The 25365-nt window shown below is 38.7% G+C and overlaps 1 protein-coding gene across 1 annotated transcript in view; it reads left to right on the top strand.

Annotated features, from left to right (window-relative positions):
* Positions 1 to 22866, top strand: part of CRPPA (CDP-L-ribitol pyrophosphorylase A) — a 50698-nt gene extending 27832 nt beyond the window's left edge. The window contains exons 7-10 of the mRNA XM_053410025.1: positions 216 to 308; positions 1507 to 1599; positions 2893 to 3015; positions 22399 to 22866. Coding sequence (XP_053266000.1) covers positions 216 to 308; positions 1507 to 1599; positions 2893 to 3015; positions 22399 to 22503 — 414 coding nt within the window. The 3' untranslated portion in view covers positions 22504 to 22866. The remainder of the gene's footprint in view (positions 1 to 215; positions 309 to 1506; positions 1600 to 2892; positions 3016 to 22398) is intronic.
* Positions 22867 to 25365: the final 2499 nt, after the last annotated feature.

Here is a 25365-nt window from a genome sequence, read left to right as displayed (position 1 = left end):
CAATGAACACTTCTAGTTCACATCAAACCATTGTGGGAGCTGGGCCTGAGTATGCTTGTTCTGTTCATGAGTATGATGATACAAAGTGTTACTTACATTGTTTAAAAGTTGCAGTTAACACATGGATTCTTCAGTGGTTTGTGGTTTAAGATGTGCAGGATAACAACATTGTTTAGGGGAGTATTCATTAATACAATCTTAATTTCCTTTTTCAGCTGGTTAAAGCTATATCAACGTCCCCTTGCAAAAATGAAAGTCATCTACAAAATATATTACTAGGACAATGCTACAACTTTATTTGCATAAATGTAAGTATTATGGAAGATCAAAGGCAGTCTCCGAGCACATATTTTAACTTTACAGCATCACTTAGATGCATTGTCCTTGGTAAAATTGGCTTCCTTACAAGCTTCATGGTCTGTTGTCAAACTGATGAAACTCAGGCCTGCAATTGTGAAGGACAGGTTTTAGTTTAACAGAGCCATATGTCATATGTAGACATCAGTTCTGTCAGTTTGATACTTGGACTGTTGACTCAGGCGGAGTAATGTTGATATTATTTTACAACCAGATACATCCCATTTAAAGTTGTATTCATATTCTTAATACATTGTAGAAAGTTATTCCTAAATTAGAACAATTATTGTCTTTTAAATTTCATTTTTTACACTATTTCCACTATATTTATTACTATACGTTCATAAAGTCATAACTTTAGGGGAAACGGTTAAGTACATTTGAAAGAGTATAACACGCTTCACAAAATCCTTACTGCTTTTGATCCCAAAGTGTCTCTATGATTACCTCAATTGTAATCAGTAAGACATTTTTTCCCAATCAGGCAATCCTGTTTTTTCATTATGCTGCAACTTGGCTTGTTTGTATGAGATAATTGATTTTCATCAGAAGTTATTTATATGATTGTTAACATATTAGACAGATTGCTATTTAAAAATACATTCTTCTATTCTTCTATTTGCTCTGCCAATACATTTCTTTGATGCACCTGCTGTGTTGCCTTGGCAGAATTTTTCTCTTCTACAGTGAAGTTACATTTGTTTGTGGCTCCATAATGGCACTTTTCTTTCCTTATGGGAAATTTGCTTAGATTATTTTTTGTCCATTACAAATCCTGAGATTCTGTAACCCTACAATGCATAGGAAAGGGGAATCCAGTTGTAATATTAGTGCAATACTACAAATGTATTATTTTATTGGTCATATAGCACCACTTGAGTGGAGATCAACTTCATAAAGTACAAGGGGATAGGTCCTTCCCCTGAGGGATTTACAATAACACAAAAAAGACAACAGAGGGAAGGGGAGAAAGTAGTAAATTAGGGAATAATATCCTTTTATTTACATTACATTTGCTTCATTTGTTACAGTATGCTTGAGGGAGGTGGGCCACAGCCTCCCTGAGCAAGAAAAGTTGATAGTGTAATTAAATAAGTACATTATGCATCTTGAAAGCATTCTTCTTAACTGGAAACTTTTTTTTTTTAGGATAACCTGTCTAACTTCCAAGAAACACATCAGTTAGTAGAAATACTTGAAAACACAAATGCTTCTCTTTTATACTCTGTTGTTCTTATCTTGGTAAGTTAATATATTACATTATTATATTATAAAGTAAATTTTCTAATACATCAGACTACATATGAGATTCTGTTTTTAAGCATCAGTGTCACCTCTGTAACATGTAATAGATACCAAGTAGAGGCAAGTCAAAGCTATATTATTTATTGAATACTTATTGTAAGGGTGCGTGGGGCTTTAGGGGAGGGGTAGTGCCTCTGGCAGGGGACATATTGTGCTCCTTCTGGGATAGTCTGACCACCTTTGGTCCACACCCAGCACTCAGCTCTCACCTGTGACTCCTCTACAAAAATCTGGAGTGGAGCCCTTAAGAAGGTTGGATGGTGCCCTTTACGCCTCCTTTCAGCAACTTCTGCAGCCAAGCTGGTGCCAGCCGTATTGCTATGCTTTCCTTTGGACCACATCAGCAAGGCTGGGAGAAGGGTCTTGTCATCTGGGCAGGCCAGGACCTCCATATACACTGCCTAGACTTGCGCCCTGGGGATGTCATTTTGGTCCTGCTAACATAGTGTTTGAGACAGATGAATGCCAACAACTTGTTGTAAAATTCCATGCTTTTCCAGATTAGGATTGTCTAATCATGTTGGTGGTGTGTATCTTGTCACCTCTAACTCCAGCTGAAATTTTAAAGGGAAATTTCTGAACCAGAATAACCTTTAAAGCAATGTACTAAAATAGTAAGCAGGGTTGGTATGGGTTGGTATCTGCTTTGCAATTGTTTGCAGGGTTGGTATCTGCTTTGCAATTGTTTGCATGGTAAATCAGAAGTAAGTTTCACTGTGTCCAGTCAAGCTTGCTCCCTAGGAAGTGTGATTATGTTTGCATCTGTTGGCCAACCTAATCCGACTGATGGTGATGTTGTGAAGATCTGTGGCAGACCTGTCACACTTTACTAAGACCAGGTGGCAGTGGAACCATCCTGTGGAAGCTGGTTGTGTGTATCCTTTTTGCTTCCTCCCATTGATGCCAGTTGATGGGCATTAACTATGCTAGATTCAAGCTCAGTTTAGAGGCATGTCAGTGAAACAAGAGAGCTTAAGATTCTGTAGATCTTTGGTCACTCATGATGTGCCTCTAAACCACCCCATTTTTCATTCCGCCACTGGTAGAGCACCATCAAAGCATCAGGAATAGGAGAAGGTTTCACTGTGATCCAGAAAGGACCTCCCTCTCTGCCAGAGGTCTTTTTTTTTGCCTACAGATACTATTAGGACCATTCTTTACTTTTTTATTTGTTTCTTGGGAATTTAATTATTTTTTTTAATTAGTTTTTCTCTTCTCTCCTTTTGTTAGGTATACTTGGATTTTTTTGAAAATGTGTCTTTTATCAGTGCAATGCAAAGATTCACTAAATTTGCAAAGGAAGTGGAAAAGAAAAATATTTTGCTATATGGTCTTAGTATACATTACCAAAAGGTATGTAGCTGAATGAATGTGAAGTATCTGTGAATTACCTATTTATGAATGTATTTTTGTGACCCACCTGATTTGATTTTTTTTTTTCAAGTTTTAAAAAAGCTCAAAGGTGACAAAAATACCGTATTTTTCGCTCTATAACACGCACCCGACCATAACACGCACGTAGTTTTTAGAGGAGGAAAATCCGTAGGCATGCCACCCATAGGCATTCCCTCCATAATACGCACAGACATTTCCCCTTACTTTCTAGGAGGAAAAAAGTGAGTGTTATGGTGCAAAAAATACAGTACAACTGTTTTTTTAGGTTGGAAAGGTTCCTGTCCATTTTTGCTGTTCTGCAGAATCCTTAATGTAGTTTACAGATATTACTAATAAAAAAGTCCCTGCCCCTATGCTTACAATCTGAGAAACTTGACACAAAAGAAAAAGGGTTTAGGAAGGAAGAGAAACCTGAACGTTAGGAGAAACACCTTAAAAGTAAGAGCAGTTCAACAATGGAACTAATTACCTGGAACAAAGTGGGGTAGCTTCTCTTCACTGAAAGACTTTAAGGGGAGACTGGACAGCCAGTTTTTGAGGATGCTCTAATTCTGAATTCTCTACATTGAGCTTGGGGTTGGACGGGATTGCCTATGGGGTCCCTTCCAACTTCATGGTTCTGAGAGGAATTTGTGATTAAAAGCCTAAGTAGGCTTCTGAGGAAGCCATGTAATCCCAGTATAATGAGGTCTACAGGAGTACAGTTCCTTCTGGCTCTGTTTATATATCACACTCTGCATTGGGGAATTGTCATTTTAAATGTCAGTCCTTGAATAATTGCCTGGAGCCATTCTTGGTGTCAAGTAAGTATAATTCCATGTATAATGCCAAGAACGTATCTCGTGTGTCACAGCAGCACTTTTTGTGCGTAAGAAACCAAGAAAGACAGATCTTCACTAAAATCTATGCTTTCAAATAAAATCAGCTGCATTGCTGTTGATGACACTTGCTGCATTTTCTTGTGAAATGCATGAGGGCAAATCTGTGATGAAATAATAGTGCAGAAGCAGGGAATAAATCCTAAAAGGATCCAAGCTCAGCCTGACTTGATCACGTACATAGCAATATCGTCAGGGAGTGCTACAGGACTGGTTGACGCATGAGGCCCTGTGTGATTACGCTGGAAGGGAACAGGATGTGAGGCTCAAAGCCAGGACATGTGATGGTATTTGTGTGGTTTATATGAATTGGCACCTCCACATAGATGGCATATTGTCAGCTTGCTAATGCCAGAAATTGTAGCCGTAGCTCACAGAATTCAGTTATGCACATACTGGATGTGTGACTGTACCAGTTCACAGAAATTATGCTTCCAGACAAATCCAGTTGTTACCTTGGCAGCTTCTCCACCCTCTCTTTCACAGTGAGTGGTTGACGTTCAATTCATATGTGAATCTAGTCTAAATCATTAGGTACTTGTGCTGAGCTCTAGGTTTCCCTGTGAATCTCCACTACTTTTTAAAGGGCATGTTCTTACCATTCACGCTACACCTTTGCTGCAGGAATTGCCATTTAAAGGGTGATCTCAGGGCTTACATTTAACTGTGGGTAAACCTGGTTAAGAAGAATACTGACAGCAGATGTGTAAGAGCTTTTTGAGTACATTTTTCTTTCAGTGCAAACTAAAAACTGGATGCCTGATTTAGTAGTTCTTGTAAATGAAAGCTCTAGAAAGGCTAATCTCATTAAAGCTTGAAATGCTTATTCTAAAAAGGCAAAGTTTCCCTTTCTCAGTCCATTTCCAAGGGAGGGCTGTGTTTGTCATTAAAAAATTCTGATGTTTCACCAAGGGTGGTATTTTGTTTTCAATTTGTGGGAGAGCATTTAAATTTGTGGTTAATTTTTGAAATTACTTGTGTGACTACTTCAGGCATTTAAATACTGGATGATTCTTCTCTAATATTACCTTACTTTTTCTGCTTTTGGCTGGGAAAACATTAAGGATTTTTTGTTCCAGAAAGATAAATCAATTAACTGAGAGAAATGTTTTGCAATCCTTCTCCAAGTGGAGTATATGAACCTATCCCATCCTTTCTTCACAACAATCCTGTGAGGCATTTGCCACAACATCGCCTACAGTGTTTCATGGTTTAATGGATATCTCTCAGGCCCATATCCAATGGTTTAGGAAACATATACAGTACAGGCAACTTGCATTCTGGGACATTGTAAGCCCATTCTGCCCCCTTCTGAGGCCAAAAGCAGCACACATGTCAGTGGTTGTGCTTCAACAGGACACTCAAAATGGTCACTGCCTATACTTTTATACAATAATATACAGTACTTTTCTGCTGAATTGTTACAGTGTGAATGAGGTCTTCTTGGAGAGCCAGTGTGGTGTAGTGGTTAAGTCTTGTAATCTGGGGAACCGGGTTCGCGTCTCCGCTCCTCCACATGCAGCTGCTGGGTGACCTTGGGCTAGTCACACTTCTTTGAAGTCTCTCAGCCCCACTCACCTCACAGAGTGTTTGTTGTGGGGGAGGAAGGGAAAGGAGAATGTTAGCCGCTTTTAGACTCCTTAAAGGGAGTAAAAGGTGGGATATCAAATCCAAACTCTTCTTTCAGGGTATTTCTGACTCTTATGATTCAGTGCCCACATTTGCATGTCATGATAAAGAATTGTTTATGACTGTAAAGAACAAACCTAGCTCAAGCGCTTCCCATTCCCTCTCCTCCTCCATTGATGTTGGAAAGCTTTGCTTCAGATTAAGGCTAACCCCTGCTTAGTTTTGTGTTCAAACCTAGCCAAACTATGGTTAACCATTGGTTATGAAGCTGATTGTTTCAACCAACTACTGTTTAGGACTTGGCCATAACACTAAACTGTGGTTAATTGAAACTGGAAGCAAACTATTCAATCTCATCATGACTATGCTAGCAAAGAGAGGCTTTGTGCCCAAAGCTGTTAAGTGCCAGCCCACTGTTTATCAGTACATGCAAACCATGAGTCACAGACTGTGGTTTGGGCAGTTACTTGGGCCTTGATGCAGAGGAATGTGAGCAAGGCCAAGCAGACAAATTAGCATGGCAAAACAAACCCTACTTTTCTAAATCTGTAAATTCTGGTTATTCATCAGGTGCTAGTTAAGAGCCCCCATCTACCTCTGGTGTGGCCATAAAGCTCCATTTTAAGTGTTGCTTAATCCTTTAGGTTGGAATGGCTATTATAATTTGACATCTGGAACCTAATGTTATTTACCTGGAAGCATCTCCTATTAATATCTGTAGCTGATACCTGCACATGTGGCAGATCACCCATGCTTAGAAATCTGTTTCATGCACTGAGAAAGTTCCATTGTATGCAAGCATGCATGTGCATAAAGTTGCTTAGTGGCTCACTACAGATTAGTCTTTCAAAAATTATATTGCATATATATTTTATACAGATTGTTTCCCTTGCACCTGCGCTTGCTCCTAGAAGGGGTTAATCTTCAGAATTATGAATGTAGTTTGTGGAAGAAATACATACTGGTCTGCAATTGTATTTGAGTTAGAGTGAGGAACATTTTCCTACCATATGGGTGGAAAAAAAACAATCTCATAATGTATCAAATTTCCATTTTTGACAGTCTGAACCACTTATATTTGATTTTTACAATCTATCTGGAAACCTAATTTTGCTTTAGCCACTAAATGCTTCTGTTTACTATTTCATTCCGTGAAGTATGATTTTGTGCTAATTCTGAAAGGGGATTCTTTCTGCTAAGTAGCAGCAACAGACAATATGTAAAATAAATATATTGTACTCGGTCCATAATTGCCAGCCTATAAATTCTTGAATTTTCCACCACAAATTCAAAAGGAATGCAATTACTTGCATCTGGCTTGAGTAAACCTGTGTTTACTCAATAAGATCAACATATCCTGGCAATGCTTCTGCCTTAAGCTGCATCCTGCTAGAGAAAAAGCACAGAAGACTTACATATTCACTGTGTATTGTATATTAGAAGGATTGCACTGTAATCCTTCACTGTAATATGTGCATATACCTCTCTCCTATTTACCAGTTTCTTAAATTTGTATCCTGCCTTTCCAACATTAAAATTCCAAAAAAATCAAATGACTTCTAGGCATTAAATTATTCTTTTTTTAAAAAAAATAATAATTCTTTGCTTTTCTGTTTTATCATACCATCAATGCATACTGTATTACATAATAAGGATAATAAGAAAGAAAAATAAGATAAATATGACATATATAAATAAATATTACTAGTAACATAGCTTATTCCTCCAATTTGTTTTACTTACCTAAGCTTTGTCTTTAATTCCCCTTCCACTTTTCCCTTGGTTTCCTAACTGCTGTCTTTTCAACTGCGTTTTCTTACTCTACTCTTCATTATCTTATATTATCCCACATTATAGCCTCTACTGCTGAGTATTTTGGTCAGTCTGTTACGGTTATTTTTTTGTTATAATAGTTTTCCATATAATCTATATGTAATATCCAATCCTCTTTCAAATTCTTGTCATCTTTATTTGTCATGCTGGCCAGTTCTATATATTCTAATAGCTTAAGATGCCATTCTTTTTATGTTGGTACTTCGTCCAGTTTTGTGCTACCAGAACTCAAGTGTCTATGGTCGCATATATCCAAAGAGTAATTTGATTTTTTGATATTTCTGTTGTTATTGTTCCCAAAAACATTTTGGGAAATGTTCTTCTAAACATTTTCTTAAGTTCATTATATACCACCTCCCAAAATTCTTTTATTATTCTACAGGACCACCATGAATGATAAAATGTACCTGATGTTTCTTTACACTTCCAACATAAGTCACCCTTAGATCTAGATTCTAGACATTTTGGCTAATTTACTCGGTGTCAAATACCACCTGTGGATCATTTTTAAACAGTTCTCTTTTAAAGCGTAACTAGCAGTAAATCTTAGGTTTATATTTCACAATTGTTTCCACCGCTTCAAATCAATGTTGTGACCCACATCTTGTAGGCACTAAATTATTCTTATACTGTAGTGATGAGGGCAAGTCACATTTGAGAGGTGAAAGCAATTTAACTGTAGTCAGTGACTGATGAAACATTGCTTTCTCCTAGCTTTTTAAAAACTTGTGGCACTATGAACTACTCTGCTGTTTCCTCTTTTTTCTTGCACATTGCCATGTTTTGTTATGCAGGGTGGTCAGATGAGGGAAGAAGAAACAAAAGAAAGGTCTGCCGTACTCCGTCATTGTTCAGGAGAGTCCCTGATCCCAGTAGAGTAGATTTGGAGGGCAGAGGGAGAATTGGTGAAAATTGCCTTCGCTTTTCCATTAGTAGAGATCTCCTCTGGCTCAAAAGCTATCGCATGAACACAAGGGCATCACCGGATACAAACCAATTGAAATATACTCGGAGTCGAGAGTGGATTTCATGCTCTTTATTCGGCTCATAGATTTTTGTCTGTTTTTTGTCTGTTTTTAAGTTTTCAACCAGTGTGCCGTGGCACCCTAGGGTGCCTTGAATGATGGTCAGGGATGCTGCAGGCAACACTGGCCTCTGTCCCTCTTTCCTTCCCTCCTTCCTCTGATGCCCTCTCACATCTCTGCCTCTCAAAGGCTTGCGTGGCTATTTGTTGCAACAGCCCTGGCTACAAGCTCCCCAGGCAAATGGTTCCTCAGGGGCTGGCCAGGGAGTGCTGGTTTCCAGGAGCTGAGGTGGCCTCAGAGTAAGTAAGCAAGTAGGTGAAGGAGCCTGGCCAGCGAGTCCCCCAGCCCCTGCTGTTGGGAACGGACAAACATGTGGGATGCTGGGCAGGCGGGCAGGCACCACACTGGCCTTTCTTGTGCTTGATGGGAACTGAGTGCCCGGTGTCGAAGGGGAGCCTTTCCACCATGCAGGCCCAGCGGCACCCTCTGCTGTCACTGCTGCCTGCCAAGGTGAATAAGGTGCTGGCCTCAGACTTCTAAGGCTGAAGGCAACCTCTGCCCCTGTGGGGCAGTGTGAGGAAGCACCTCTCTTTGGGGCAGGGGGCAGTGGCTCAGAGACCAGGGGCAGTGGCGGCGTCTGCCTGGAGGACTGCCAAGGAGAGGGGAGAAGAGAGGAGGCTGAGGGAACACTCCATGGGAGGGTGTTCAAAAAGGAGCGAGGGGCTGTCAGCTCTGCAGGCAAGGGGTGACATAACTGGTTCGGAGTGCGTTTCCCTACTGGGGAGCTGCAGAAAGAGTGCAGTTGGTCAAGGGAGATGTGGACTCAAAAAGGTTGAAAACCTCTGCTCTAGCCACTCAGTTTGGAAGTAGTGTTCCATATTCAATCATTCTTTTATCTTAACCGCCCCTCATTTTTGGTGTAATTAAATTACTATTCATGGAGTTAGAACATAAAATCTAGGCGATGTGCGTTTAGTTTCTTTGGACTCTCGATTCACACATGCATGTAGTTGATTTCTCATCACTTAATGACTTGCCGCTCAGTATGTGAATTGCTTCCTTTGAAAATTAGAGTGATGAGATGATATAAAAGCTCTCCCTCTGGAGTTTTATCTTTGAAGACTGTTTTGCAAATGCCAACCATCAATTGATACTGCAATTGCTGAGTGATGAGTAACTATGTGTAATCAAGCAACTTCATAAAAGTGAAATAATGTTATGCTTTAGAACAGGATCTGGACCCAGTTATTGAACATATTTTCAGACAATTAGGATTGTTTCACACTTAAATACTGCAATCAGAGATACGGCCTCTTTAGGTTCATTACAGAACCCTAGAAATCTACAAAATATAAATGGCATGGGTAAGGCTGGGTTCTAGCCCTTTTTGTTTGTGATATCACAGGTACAATCCTCACCATGTAGCACTTGCAATAAAACCACTCGCTGAGGAAATATTAAATTTTTCCAGCAGCATGATAATTGCATTTTGAATTTCCACCTGTATGCAGGAATAATCCCTTTCAGAAACAAAGTGATATTTCAAAAAGACCATGGAAATTGTTAATATCCTGTGTTTGCACTACCACAATACCCACATTATTGTGGATTTTTTTATTGATATGAGATGCTAATAAAGGTTCTTTATTCCAAACATAAAAGGCCAGCCACAGACCAGGCATCTTATAACCAGCTCTTGAAATGAAACAAAACAAAAACCTCACCACAAATACATCAGGCCTCTTTGAAAGCTATTACAGACTTGCTGTTTTAAACATAACAGTGTATAAAGAAAACACTACATGAGTATGCTGCTAATGGAAACCAGCATGTTTGCCAAAACAAGTGAAAAGTACACACTGTGTCAACTGATTCATGATCAGAGACAAGTTGTCAAAGACAGGGCATCTGAATTACTCATTCAAAAATTGACTTAATGTATTTTGTGCTTCTTGCATTGTTTTATAAAATATAGATTCTGATGAATGTTTCAGTGTTGATTGTTATGATTCATATCTAAGAAATGGATTGCTAGTGAGGGGATAACTTCCATGCTTCTAAACATGTCTGCAATGGTGAGACTTCTGGAGGTACACTGAGCCAGTTCTGATGTAAGTGCATGAACCATGATGAGCACTGGGTTTGAGTGCTTGCCTTCTCTGGCATGTGCCAGGTGAGAAGCTCGGATACATTTGCTACTGGTTTTAAACTAAATGGAATTCCTTATTATGTTTGAACTGAGGGAACTCTAGTTAATGAACAAGCCGGGGTAATAAATCAGAGCTCACTGGGTTTGAAAGGCTGTGATAAAGACCAAGTGACTAAATTTATCTTCTGTTACTGCAGGGTTACCAACCCTGGAGGCATCACACACCAGCAAAGGTTTTCTTTAGTGCTCCCAGAATGAGCCAAAATCGTCATATTTTTTTTAAAGGGATTTCTAGCATTTTTAGAACTTGGGATATAAGATTAAATTTACCGACACCATTCTTCTCAACTGTTGTGAGAAATCAGCCTGTAATCCCTTATATTTGCATTTCAGGTTTTGTTTTTAAGGTGCTGAAACATTTAAAATATTCCATCCATGCTACTGAGTTTTGTGGATAGCTTGGTACCAAATATGTTCAGCTACTTAAATACCCCTCCATTATTGCTTTAACGGACAGCACTTCTGCCGTGACTTCTCAGTTTGATTCCTTTTCAGAATTGATCAGTTACATCAGTTTTGCAGATGGGCTTGCAGCCAGATCCCAACTCTGAAGTATGCCCTGGTGATTCCTGTGGGTCTTATTCCCAAGTAAGGGACAAACTGCATGCTGCAACACCAGCATATATCCCCTTGTTTGCAAGATTTTGCACTGGCTGCTCATCTGTTACTGGGCCAAGTTCAAGCTTTTGGTGCTAACATATAAGGCCCTATACAGATGGATGCCAACAGCAGCAGTAACATACCATGGTGGGGGGGAAATAACTCTAATGAAAGATTTTTTTAATAATCCCACATGCAGACTTCAAAAGTTCTTTATAATCAGTTTAAAATTATTTCTGCTGCCATCTATATTATTTTACCTTCTCTGGTTCATTTCCACACATGCCCTGATTCCCTTTAGTGATCTCTCAGTAATTTGCATTGATGTAAGAAGCCTTCTATCACTCAAGCAAACATCTTTTGTGGTTTAAGCCAAAATGCTATTCTAAACCCACTCCTTCATTAATCACATACGGTGAAATGTATTTTATAACCAAAGGTAAAAAACTACACTGCTCTTTGTTTTGAGTGTAGCAAGTGTTTGCTGTGTAAATAATGTCACTAATTATAAAAGTGCCAAAACATTTTTTAAAAATTCATTCAATTGCTATATGAACAAATAATAATTATAATATAATTGGCCTTTCAAATATGTCTTGTACTTGGAATGTAATGGTTAAATCAGTGGTAACTTGTATCAGAACATCAAGGAAAATGGAGCTAAATGCTATAATTATTGCTTTCTACAATAGATAGGCAATAATATGCTGGCTGCGGGTGTTTCATAATGATGTACATGTAGATTTAGTAAAAAAGATGGTGTAGTATAATTATAATTAACTAAATTCAACAAAGATAAGAAGTGAGCAATTTTCCTGATACATCAACAGTTCCTTATGCAAATTTTGGTTACATTCAATTAATTCTAGTTGTCTAAATTATATTTATTTACCGTATTTTTCGCTCTATAAGACGCACCAGACCACAAGACGCACCTAGTTTTTGGAGGATGAAAACAAGAAAAAAAATATTCTGAATCTCAGAAGCCAGAACAGCAAGAGGGATCGCTGCGCAGTGAAAGCAGCAATCCCTCTTGCTGTTCTGGCTTCTGAGATAGCTGCGCAGCCTGCATTCGCTCCATAAGACGCACACACATTTCCCCTTACTTTTTAGGAGGGAAAAAGTGAGTCTTATAGAGCAAAAAATACGGTACTTTGCATATCATTTTCAAAAAGATATGCAGTCTAACTTTCTTTCCCCAAGACAATTATGTAGGCCTGATCTGTGAACTAGCTCATAGATGTGCTTCTGGTCCCACTGAAATTGTTCCTTCTTGAACCTGAAGCTATTTCCACCAGGGAAAGGTGGAATATTTAATATTACTAGTAAAAGTAATAAAGCTTATTGGATGACGGGTGGATGATGTGTGTACTAGAATGATGTGTGTACCAAATAAACACATATGAGGTATATGAGGTTGAATCCATTGAATTAGATTGTGTTTCTTTTACTTCATTGCTGATCAAAGGGAATGTGATATTACACGACGTTGTAAAATTTAAAATGCTACTCATGCTGCTAAGAATGCTAACAACTCATGGACGACAAGATGGATCATGACAAATTGCAGAAAAACACAACTGTATCCAATGTAGCACAAGATATGGGCCACACAACTCGTTTTATAGAACCGTATGCAGGCAACTGTATCTAGGCTGTCTATGTCTGTTTGCAGGCAGGCAAGAACAGAATTAAGAACAAAACAGTTTCTGACTAGGGTGGGGCCTAACCATTGGCTCTCCAGACACCAATAAACTCATAAACACCCATCAGCCCCAGCCAGCATGGCCATGGTAAGGTATAATGGGAGTTGTAGTCCAGCAACATCTGGAGGGCCACAGGATAGCCACCTCTGCTTTAGATTATTATAGGAGGTAATGCTGGAAAATATTTACAGCCTAATAAAGCCACCAATACAGTGTCCTTCCATGTACTCTGAGGTCTAGCTTACAGTGCTGCTATTTCTTTGAGTAGCATATGCCACACAAAGAGAAGGGAAAGTGAGAGCAGAGTTACAAAAGAGATGTGGTATTGGTTAAAATGAAATAAAGTGATGGGAAGAAATGAGTGTTTTTAAAAGGCCTTTAAATATGTGACCTACTTTATGGAGTGTCCCCATGTTTCTCTGTACTTTTTGTTAAATTGTTTTCAGTTGTCCATGGTTCCATTTGCATACTGCATAATGAGCAAAATACAAAGCAAACACACACACACATTTTATTTGTAGCAATGTGTATATATCTTCCTAAATAAAGGAAAAAAATGATACTTGTCAGTGTCCCTTGACAAGTCAGTAAATTGAAAAAAGTCGCACAAACCAGTGCCTGATTGGGAGAAAAAAACATTTTTTTTAATTGTATAACAGTTATATCTTGACTTCCTTCCACCATAGTACCCAAGGCAGCATACATGTGATACTTCTTCATATGTAGCTTGTGAGCGTATCAGTTTGTCTAATTCGATTTGTTTTACCCCATGGTAAATTTTACAGCAGCAGCTAGCTCATCAGTAGAAATAAAATACATTTTGTTCTTCATTGCAGATGATCCAAGGTGTCTTTACTGTAATATGTGGGGTGGTGCATTTTTTTTCTTTTTAGAAATTAATTTGGGAAGCCAATGGCTAAAATAGGAACATAGGAAATTGCATAGTATCAAGGGGTCCATCTAACTCAGTATTTATTCTCTCTATTAACTGACCACAGCTTTCTAGGGTTTCAGATATGGGATGTTCCCAATCCTGTCTGGAGTTGCCAGGGAGCCAAGACATCCCTAAATTATTATTTTAATGTAAGAGTGGAATGTTCTAAAATGACTCTTAAAATGAGGCAGATACCATTCTACTCTTATAAGCTGTTTTAGGTGTACTTGTACAGAAAAATGGGATATAAATAATATTAATTTGCAAACAGTTTTTTAACACTATTTTTCAGTTTAAAGAAGAGTACAGCTGTATATACTGGCTAATGAAAGCTCAATGGGGTCAAAGAGATTTTAGCACCAAACTGCTCTTGGAGTTACAGCCATTTTGTATTTTTTAATGGAATTGTTCTATTTATAGTCACCATTGTTGTTACCGTATATGTTATAATTGTAAGCTAGTGAGTCAATTACACAGTTGCCAGTGAAACGAGGCTGTCTAAAATAGGGGGATCAGGAGAAACCGGAGTTCAGGAAGGGCTTACGTTATCTTTCTAGTGAAATACCTCACCAGAAACTAGATTGCTCAACTATTTTGACCGTCAGTGATTTCTCATTTTTAATCCCTGGAGCATAAATATCATATTTCTTCATCAGTCAGCAGTGGTTTTATTAATATAATTACAGTAAAAGGCAATAGATCTTCATTTTGTCCTGATTATAATTATAAATGTATTGCCAAAATTATTGCATTTTATATTGACACAAGACATGCTAGTGCATGCATTCTGACAATGCAATGCTGAAAAACACATTTCTTTCTACATGAATGTGTTCATGCTGTTTAAACGGTGACCATTCTTGCTTTCCAGCTTTGATCACAGAATACATATTTCTAATGGGAGTTTCAATGCTTAGTCCCCAGAGTGGGCTATGACTTCCTTCTTGGAGTCACCATGCACTATTTGTCCTATAGATGCTTTTCTGGGTTGCATCTATTTATGGCTGATATGTGGAACCTGTGGCCTCACAGATGTCAATGTATTACAGTTTCCATCACCCCTGATTAATGGACATGCTGGCTAGGGCTGATGGGAGTTGGAGTTCAACAGCCACAGCTTCCCCATCCTAGGTCCATGGAAAACTTTGTCCTGGATTGTGTTGCCTGTTCTCTCTGGAACTAATGGATTCAGGGTTCAAGGACATTCTTTTTGCACCCAGCTACTCTGATTCAGTAATGTTTGACATTCTTTAAACAATATTTTAAGTGGGATTAGTAACAGAATCTTTTCAGCAATTGTGGATGCAGCTACAAATATCCAAAAATCATTAATTTGGTAGTTTTCGGCTTCAATATTTGGTTATGTTAAAAAGGTAAAGGGACCCCTGACCATTAGGTCCAGTTGTGACCGACTCTGGGGTTGCGGCGCTCATCTCGCTTTATTGGCCGAGGGAGCCGGCGTACAGCTTCCGGGTCATTTGGCCAGCATGACAAAGCCACTTCTGGCGAACCAGAGCAGCACATGGAAACGCCGTTTACCTTCATGCCCGAGCGGTACCTATTTATCTACTTTCACTTTGACGTGCTTTTGAACTGCTAGGTTGTCAGGAGCAGGGACCGAGCAACGGGAGCTCGCCCTGTTGCGGGGATTCGAACCACCGACCTTCTGATCGGCAAGTCCTAGGCTCTGTTAGGGCACAATAATTGCTCCTTGGGAAGTATGCCCTTGTGATACTTGTATTTGCATTTATAGTTTACATTTTTAGGTATATTCTTAAAATATCCCTGCACACATAGTGGGTGAAACAACCCTTGAATGCTTTTAGTTTACTGTAACATGTTGTAGATAACCCTTGTTTTATGCATCTATCATAATGGCATAAAAATATTATTTTGGCTATTCATCTCTGATAACTTTATCATTTTAGTTCCATAATACCATAGCACTAAATTACTAAAAATTTTAGCACTAAAATTTGTCAGAAACCATCGACACAATGTATTTTTCTCTTTCACTATCAAACCATGGCATGTAGTAGAAAAGAAATAAAACAGCCAAATAAGGAGTGTGCATATACAACGTTGCTTTTTATTTATTTATTTATTTGCAAGAATACCCCATCACTCCCACACAGAATAATTACAAATAATAATGATAATGGAAATATTTAGGATCCATAATTTCAGATATTTCTAGGCTAAGACCTTCACATGCATAGTAAGACATAACATTAAAACATCTTATAAAAACAAATCAGTCTAAAAACACTGTGCTGGAAGTCAATGGCGAAGCAGGAAAGGTCTATATAACACTATGTTCCCAAACCCCTCCCCAGGGATTGTGGAGCCCATTTACAGCAATGGGTGAAATGGGAGCTTCAAGTAGTTGACTGCTTTTAGTTTACTATTTTTACTATGGCCTGGTTCATAAAACACCACAAGCTTTGTGTTTATACCTTAGTGTACCTGAACCATGTGAATGTGCAGGTACCTGGAGAGGAGTTGATAGTCACTTTGCTCTACGCTGGTCATTCTTACTATTATGCTGTGCTAAAACCACAGTTTGGCTTCTAAACCGGGGCTCATGGTTTAGATTGCTAACCATGAGCTGTAGCCAAGAACAGTCCTTATTCAGTAGAATCAAAGTTGGGGATGCTGTTCAGGCATGTAAATTGAAACCAGTGGAGCTATGTAGTGTACTATGCAAATACGTCTAGTACAGACTGTTGTTGGTTGGTGCATTTTCTGTCTGCTTGAAAGCAAGTTTTATTGCTGTCTGACTATTGGAGGGGAAGCAGTTATTCATGGGTATTGTCATGTCATTTTTCTGCTTTAACCAGTAACATAGAGCATTCTTTTTAGATTATGCTGAAGCCTAGCTAGTTTTGAGGGTGAACTCTTAACAGAAATCACAAATGTACATTTTTTTCCGCAGAGCAATTAAATATCTTTATTTAACTCTTCGCCACAATTAAAAACACAAATCTGTGTGAAAGAGACAAAACAATTTTGTAGGAACAAAAGTGGAAATGAGGAAAAAAGCAAAAACAACTAGATTATCTTAGAATTTAGTTGCTACTCAATTGCCCTTGTTTGTTGGCTCTTTTCCTCCTCACCCACTGTTTTACTTGCATTTTCAACACAATCCTATACCTATCTACTCAAAAGTAGGCCCAGTGATGCTTGCTTTCAGGGATATGTGCATGGGAATTCAGCCTTGTTACAGAAGATATATATTCACTGCTATTTTTCTTTTATTCAGTGTTTTTCAGCACATGATTGGTTTTAATTTGAATTTTCAGCAAAATAAAGTACTGACTATGTTCCCAACTGAGGCTACAGATGTGTTAATGTAAACCTTAGACCGCACTGAGTTTTAAGTTGTGCGTTTCATTCATATTTCTTTGGGCTTTGGTTTTAAAATAATTCAAAATAGCTGTACTTGATTAACAGAGCGAAAATGCGAAGTTTAATCTGCATTATTTAGTGAATTGAAAAAACAAACATTGTAGTTTCATGGGCATAGCCAGGATTTATTTGGAGGGGGAAACAGAACCGAGTTATCTGTGATGCAATCGGTCAGTTTGTTAAGTATTTTTCTTTATTTACTTGATGGGGGGGGACAGCTGCACACATCCCTGGCTACACCTTCTCAAAACTGTGTGGCCTCCTTCTCAAAACTGATTTGAAGCAACTAACAGTAGGAAAACCTCCAATCATGATAACTAACACTGATTTATAGAGTATAGATGAGCACTGTCACTAAGAAAGTCTTGGCTTTGCAGAGCATAATTCTACTTAGAATTATTTGTTTCAAACTCCAAATTAATGCTGGGCAGTACAACTTTCATGAAACAAAATGGGAATTGAAAACATATTCAACTAGGATATATGGCATTCCAGACATTTGAGAATCTAGTGTTTAGAGGACAGTGCAGAAACAGAAAAACCTGACAATCTTGGTTTAATTAAACCTCCAAAACCATGAGAACAGGGTGAAGGTGGAAAGCAAGCTGCGCACAATAATCGCTGTCTGCATTGGAAATAAATTGCACGACCAACATTTCAGTGAAACAGCAATGTGAAGTAGATAGCATAAGAAGCAAATTCTTAAAAAAACAAAACAAAAGAGGAAACACTTTTCAGATGAGCTTTATGCAAAATTGAAAAAGGATGTTCTTGATTAAGTATGGTTGGTGGCAAATCTTAACAGCCAAGGCCTAATGAGTAGAACACTAGTTTATTGGTTTTCTGTTTATTAGTATGCTGGTTTTTATTAATTTACTTGATGTATTGTGGCACTATCCAGAGTAGACCTGCTGAAATTAATGGACAAGTTAGTCATGTCCATTAATTATTATGGGTCTTTTCTGAGTATGAGTCACATTGGACGTACTTCTAGGTTTTGAAGTCTGAAAGCTGAATTTGGAGGTTGTATTCTCAATATGTGTATGCATGATGGACATAGGAAAACAGAAAATGAAAACATTGCTTTCTTCTTGATCTGCTTCATCACAAGTAGAACGCTTAATTCTTCCCCTGCCCTCCTGCTCCTAGATAGGCAGATTCCCAATGCATTTTGAATGCATTCTGTTTTAGATGAGATGTTAAGATGCTTGAATACAGGAAACAATGGGGCAGTTGCACTTTCTGTTGGTTTTTTTTCTGCATCACTATCTTGTCCAAAGACATTCAGTTCAGTGAAAGTACAATACTGTAAGGTAAGGTAAGGGCATAAATAATGGCAAGGGTGTATTTTTTGCAGAGGTAGAGAACCTGCAACCTTCCATATGTTGTTAGACTTCAACTCCCATCAGCCCCAGTCAGTGTGAACAGTAGTCGGGGATGGCAGGAGTTCTAGTCCAATAGTATCTGAAAGATTGTAGTTTCTGCATTCTTGTGTTTTTGGGTAAAGAGATTTCCTGATCACAAATATTTTGTCTGTATTCTAGAATTCATCTTTTTTTGTTACGATTTGTCCACCTTTAGTGTCTCAAATTGTTAATTTACTTTCTTAGAATAGACTAGACATAAATGGATGTGAGTGAATGAGGCATATATATGAAACGTATACCTCATATAGTTCAATCAGTCTGGAGGGTCACAGGCTTCCTGTCTGTGATCTACATCTTAAAGGTAATTTTGCATATTTTCCTTTGTTTTCTTTTGCCTTTCCTCCTGGCATGGTCTGGGTGAATGGTTGGGTGTTTTCCAGTAGTACAAAAATGTCTAACCAGTTTTGCTTAACACAGGAGTGTGGTGGGTCTTCTAAGCTGCAAATCTAACTCCTAGCAGCCATAAAAATAGTTTACAACTATCTTTTTTCTTCTGTCGCCAACTGACAATCTTCTGTTTATACTGATACAGATGTACTGAAAGATGGGTATTCAAAATACAATGTATGTTTTAGTACATCATCCAGATTTCCAAGGGCTTTTGGAGCAAAACCATTGTGATGATGCCACACCTCACCAGCAAAAGGAAGTGAAGTTCGTGCATCTTAATAATGCTTTCACCCTCCCAAACGTGCTACAGTTATAGCAGTCAGTCTCTCCCTGCCCCCTCGGTTGGAAGCAGGTGTGTTGTTGATTCTGTTAGACAGGTTATGGGATATTATTTCAGAATCCTTTACTGAGACCACCCAAAAGAAATGCCAAATGTGCTGCACAGAATACTACCTCACGTTCTTGTGAGTTCTTTGCGGCAACTAACATCTGGGCATCTTTTGATATAGTTACACACAGCTGTCAATATAAATATAAGCTTATTCTTCATTTCAGTTGGAGTGGAACTCAGCTGAACCCAGGGTGAAAAGATACAGTGGGCAATGACCCCTTGGCCTTCTGTCTCCCAGCCATTATTGTTTGCCAGTGAAATAGCATGGTTGGCTTAACCTGTTGCAGTCAGAATCGATCAACATTCATGCCAAGACAGCCTTAACAGGTTCACCTCAGGCTGTCATGGCTTCATGACAACAGTTGGGCTGGTATGTGTTGTTACTGGGCCTATGCATTCTCCAGGGTGCATTCTGAACCTAGTATTTTTCACCTATGAAGTGGTTTGAAGGTGAGAGCCTATTGTCATAGTCAGAGCCAGACTATTAAATCTCTTTCTCATGAAATTAGGCAGACAGGAAACATTCCTCTGTGCAGAAGAGTTGGGCCCATTAAGTTTGTTCATCCAAGGAGACTTAGGAATCCCATAAACCCTAGGAGTTTCCAGTTGACGTGGCTGGTGCCTCTCCTAAAAACCTTGTCTCACTATGAAATTGTGAGTTGTATCGGGCTGTTAACATGATTCCTCCCACTGAATTGCTCACAGTTGCTCAGGAAGTTATTCAGCAGAGTTTTTTTGAGGGGTTAGTGGCCTATTGGGTGATATTTTAAAACCTTTGGAGGACTTCTGTGACATGCTTGTAGACGTTTTGATGATAAAATGGCTCTTATCTGTGCCAACCTTGTCCCCACTGTATCTGGAAACAATTAATCAATTTGTAGTTGCTGTGGCTCGATGATGTAGATGAGGTGCTTGGAATGACGCAGCTGACCAGTTGTGGATTTGCCCTTTCCACATCTTCGTTAATTACATCTAGCTATGGAATAATTACATCTAGCTGTAGAATAAGTACTATATATTTGTATAGTAGGCTATGCTTAAACCAGGCAAAAGCTCTTGAGGGTGTGGTGCAGAGCTGGGGAGCGGCATGGGCCTGGGAAAGGTTCTGAGGGCTGGATAAAGAAGCCCAGTTTCTTTCCCCGGTCAACAAGAAGGAGGACTTTCTTGGCATTGGAACCCTGATTGTGGAATGCCTTAAAGCGGCTGAGGGCAGACCAGAGTGAAGCCTGCTCCCCTCCAGTCTGTTCCCAAGGCCCACACACTTGTCTAAGCAATGTTGTTTTGTGTGTTGTATGTGTGGTCTCGCTTCATACGGTGGCATAGCTGAATGTATAGAAGACAAGTTACTGATCACCAATAACTCTACTAGAAAACAAATATGAGACTGCTTTCCGGCAGCGTATTACCATAATCCAACTTGCATTGAAGCAAAAGTAGACATCAGTGTGTGGTATGGGCGCCCACACATAGTGAGAAACCACTCGAATCAGATGTAGTAAGTGTGCATCCGAATCCATCTGGAGCTACAAGGCATTTCTTATTTAAAAGCAGAGGGTGCATATCTTTTTGTGGAATCAAACTTTTGTAATATGAATTTATAGACTGTATGACTGGCAAGATTCCAAAATGCTTTGTTTTCCAAATTACATTCACATGGCGCTGTAAATGTTTTGTTCTTTGGTTGGTATATTAATGCAGTAAATCATCTATTTAAATAACAGTAAAAAAAATATTACACGCCAGGAAGATAGATTTTTCAATACAACATTAACTGTACTAGGTTAATGGATCCTGCGGTTCAACAACAATACAGTCTGCATTTTGGAGATGGGGAAGTAGATTACCACAGAATTTACGTGATACATAGGGAAGATCAATTACTAGGACTGCTGTTGCAGGTTTTACTGATGAGTAAAACAATTTTCTGTACATGTTCCATAAGCATCACACATTTGGGATGCCAGAACCATAGAGGCAGCAGTGGGTGGTCGGTAATGTGAGATAATTGGTGTGGGATAAGAACAAGATCTCGGCTGCTCGTTTTGTTTTTCCTATCCTTCTGTGTTTAGTGGTTTACAATATGACTAAACTTTTCAAGTATCTAAGTCTGTGATGTTTCCCGTTGTTGAATATTTGGCTTCCCTCAATGAGAATATTGAAAAGCAGGATTGTAACACTATAGAAAGAAAGCTGTATGGAAAGAAAGGCAGGAGCACTTGTAAATATGATTGACCATGACATCTTTTATTGAGTCAGTTTGCACTGCCAGTTTAATTCAGTAGAAACTCCAAGAAAGGTTCTTTGCTATCAAAATATCACTGGAACGAAGTACTCACTCACAGGTCCAGCTAGATATTAGAAAGACTGTCTGATTCTTGTTTCTATTTTTATTTGGGTTCAATGAATCCAAGCCATAAAGTAGTCATTCAGAAACTAAAGGTTCTGCACATAAACATGTTGGGAACACAGCAAAACTGTTTAGCGATCTGTAAATTCAAAGGATTCAAAGGATCTGTCAATAGAAGAGACCCTCTTGCACTGACCTTTGTCAGTCAAAAATGTGCAAACTGAATGAAGAGAACAGGAAATATTCAGCTAAGTTTATTTAAAAATAAATAAATTTAATATTAATGTTGTGCTTTACTTGTTACCTGCTCTCCACCGTATTGTGCAAAGTTATTTCTCTGCCTTGCTACCTAAGATTCTTTTTCAATTGTAGATCTTAAAAATTGAATCTCTGGCCATCTGCAGCCAAAGGATGTCATGTGCTACTGAGATATGGGCCTATCTACTTCCTACTTTTTCTTCCTAATTCCTACCATTTCTCCATTAATATTTTAAATTCATATTTTGATTTCTCATCCTAGAAATGAAAGCAGCTGATAATGGGTATATTTTTGCTCTCTTTCAGGACAATTTGAAGCTTCAAGAGACCATGGATTCAGCTGCTGCTCTTATCATGGCATTAATAAGAGACAGAAATCCTGCCTACGTCGGACAGCTTCTAGTAGCATGAAAAGGAGATGTGCAGATATTACAAGGAGGGGTCAATTCAGCCTTTTAAAGTTGAAATCTACCAAGAGTATATTTTGGGTGGCAGTTAAATATTTAAGAGGGAGGTCTTTGAAATATAGCTACTATAAGGTTCAGAATGTTATGCTATGTGTTACCTTGAGTGCCTTTGGGCAGCGAGAACTAAGGATAATGATAAATAAGGTTGTATTCTAAAGGGATATAACTGCAGTAGTGAATTGTTTCAAAGCTGTGTGGACATGATCTAACCAGAGTGAAGCGCTTTAAATGCAGCTATTCCACGAGGAAGTGCTAAGCATGTGTTACTGTATTATTACACTGGCTAATTAAAGCCATAAGAAGAGCCCATCTAGTCCAACATTCTGTTCTTACAGGGACCAACCAGATGCCTGTTGGAAACCCAAAAGCAGGATCCAAGCATAACACCACCACCCAACCCTGTGGTTTAAGGCAACCAGTATTTCCCTCACCTCTCAAATAACTTTTTGGTTTAAATAAGGGGAAATCAATTATAGGTGTTATTTGAACAAAACATTTCATACTGACATTTATTAAATGGATTGTGTGTGTATTGCACTACCTTGCTGTGCTTTGAACCCCAGATAAAGAAGTAAGTGGGCTTTTCTCTTGACTTCAGATGTTCCCCTTTTCATGTGTGGAGCTGTCCCTTGCAATGAAGAAAAGAAGAAAGCCCCTCATACATTAGACTCCCTGTGCCAACAAGAAAAGACCGATCCTGGTTCTGTCTCTTGAGAATGCTGCCTTGTCATCACTTAACCTTAGGCCAGATCCACACTTTGCGTAGCAGAAACTCTTTTTGTGACTACACCAGTGTTTCCTGCAACAAATATATATGTTGCCGATGACACAACCCACATCTTTAAACATTGATAGAATGTGTTGAGAAGGATCTGTCTTGTGTTTAAAGATGCTAGTATATTGTTTGCACTTCATGTGTGATAGCTACAGAAAACAGTATCCACAATATTTGAGCCTGCCAGGTAAGATGTGGAGCATCTCAAAATACCTAAGTGCAGGGCTCTTGTCTTGGAGTAGGTAGTTCGTGCCTCTTGCTCCTTATCTGGGAAGCCTTGTATCTTGTTAATGTAAAATATGAATGAGCAAACCCCAGTTACGTTTATGTTCTTCAACCCAACTCTTTTCATACAGTATGTCAGTAAATCTGTAAGGGAACTAAAACAATAATGGTTAATGGTTAATAAGCAGTGCACAGTTTACACGGGTATTCATGCACAACCTCTTTGAGCTTGACAAGGAAATAAAAAGTGCTCACATTGACCCTTGGGCCATATCCTGGGTGCAGCTTTGTGTAATGCAGCTAAATATAATCAATTACAGTAAGGCTGATTGAATCATCGAAACATTTTTTTGTGGTCATTTCAGACGCTCATGTCATTGTTGGCAAGATTATTTTTAGCACCCTCAAGGAAGTATAGTGAAGAGAACACTCAGAAATGGAGGTGAAAGAGCTGTCTTGCATGATTTGGCCATATAAACTATTATTTTACTTAAAACATTTTTATTTTGCTATTCAACCAACAAAAGATTACCAAAGGAGCTTACAAATATCAATAAGAAAGCCCTTGCCTTCAGGCTTGCAGTTTGATAGAGAGTTGTAAAAACAAACAAACATGGGATGTGAGGCTCTATATCTTTGTTATTCTCTTGTCCTTTGATAACTTTACAAAGATTTATTTGCATTTTTTTTGTTCGATATGTACAGTTGTGCTCCTTCTGTTGAGCCTCAGCAGTTTCTGCAAGGAGGCATTTACACTGAACAATTGTTCCCAACCTTTCTCAATGCTTGGGTAGGTGACAAAGAAGCACGGTAGTGTTAATTTCCCTAAGGCATAGACTGAAATTTCAAAACAAAGCATGCGTGACTCAAACTTTGAATCAAAGTCCTTGATTTTGCAACTCAACTCTGCCATGAATTCACTAGAGGTGTTAGGCAAGCCACTGTCTCTGTGTCCTGTCTACAGCACTGGGATAATAATACTGACCTACCGGTACCTTTCAGGGCTCCTGTTGTATGGGATAATGCTATGAATTATTATTATTATTACTATTATTATTATTATTAGCATCTATAGATTCAGTAACCTTTTACCTGCCACTTTTTATCAAATATAGAATTTACATCATTGAATCTTAAGCATTTAACATCTACCTTCAATGACATGTTGTTGCTCTGTGACTATTCTCCTTTTTGCTTTCTGTCTAGAATATTTGTGTAAAAAGCTCCAGAATGATTTAAATTTATTTGCACTACTCAAACCCCATGGCATGAAAAGAATATGTCTCTACATTCTATGACATCAGGGAAGATCAGTTAATGATACTAGGGCAGGCAGGTCAAATAGTAGTGTCTTCCCATGAGAACCTTAACTTTCAATTGGATTGTGCTCTTGTTCTTAATGCAGATTTAACAGCAGCAGTTGGTAGTATAATAACTTACACACTGCCAAAAAAAAAAGGCATCACAAAAAATAGATCAGAAGACGATAGATGTACATAACTTTTATATATGTGAATTAATATCTATAGATACAAATATAGAAATAACTGCTATGGCTTGCATTGAACACTGCGGGCATAGAGTTCCACTCATGCAAGAGGACTTCCTCTCTTGCCTGCACACGCTCAAAATCTGCTCCAGATTTTGTCCTCCGGAGAAGATGTTGAGGGTGTGCAGAATTCACTGCAGGGAAGCGAAGGGGAAAGTTCCATCACACAAGTGGAAGTCTGCTATGCTAGTGGAATAGCAGCATTAGACACAGCCCAGTCATTCAAATAGAAATACAGTACATCTCACCATAGTAGG

This window comes from Podarcis raffonei, chromosome 12 (genome assembly GCF_027172205.1).
Source record: "Podarcis raffonei isolate rPodRaf1 chromosome 12, rPodRaf1.pri, whole genome shotgun sequence".
NCBI lineage: Eukaryota > Metazoa > Chordata > Lepidosauria > Squamata > Lacertidae > Podarcis > Podarcis raffonei.
The sequence above is the reverse complement of the archived record's forward strand: the minus strand, read 5'-3'. Positions and strand labels throughout refer to the sequence as shown.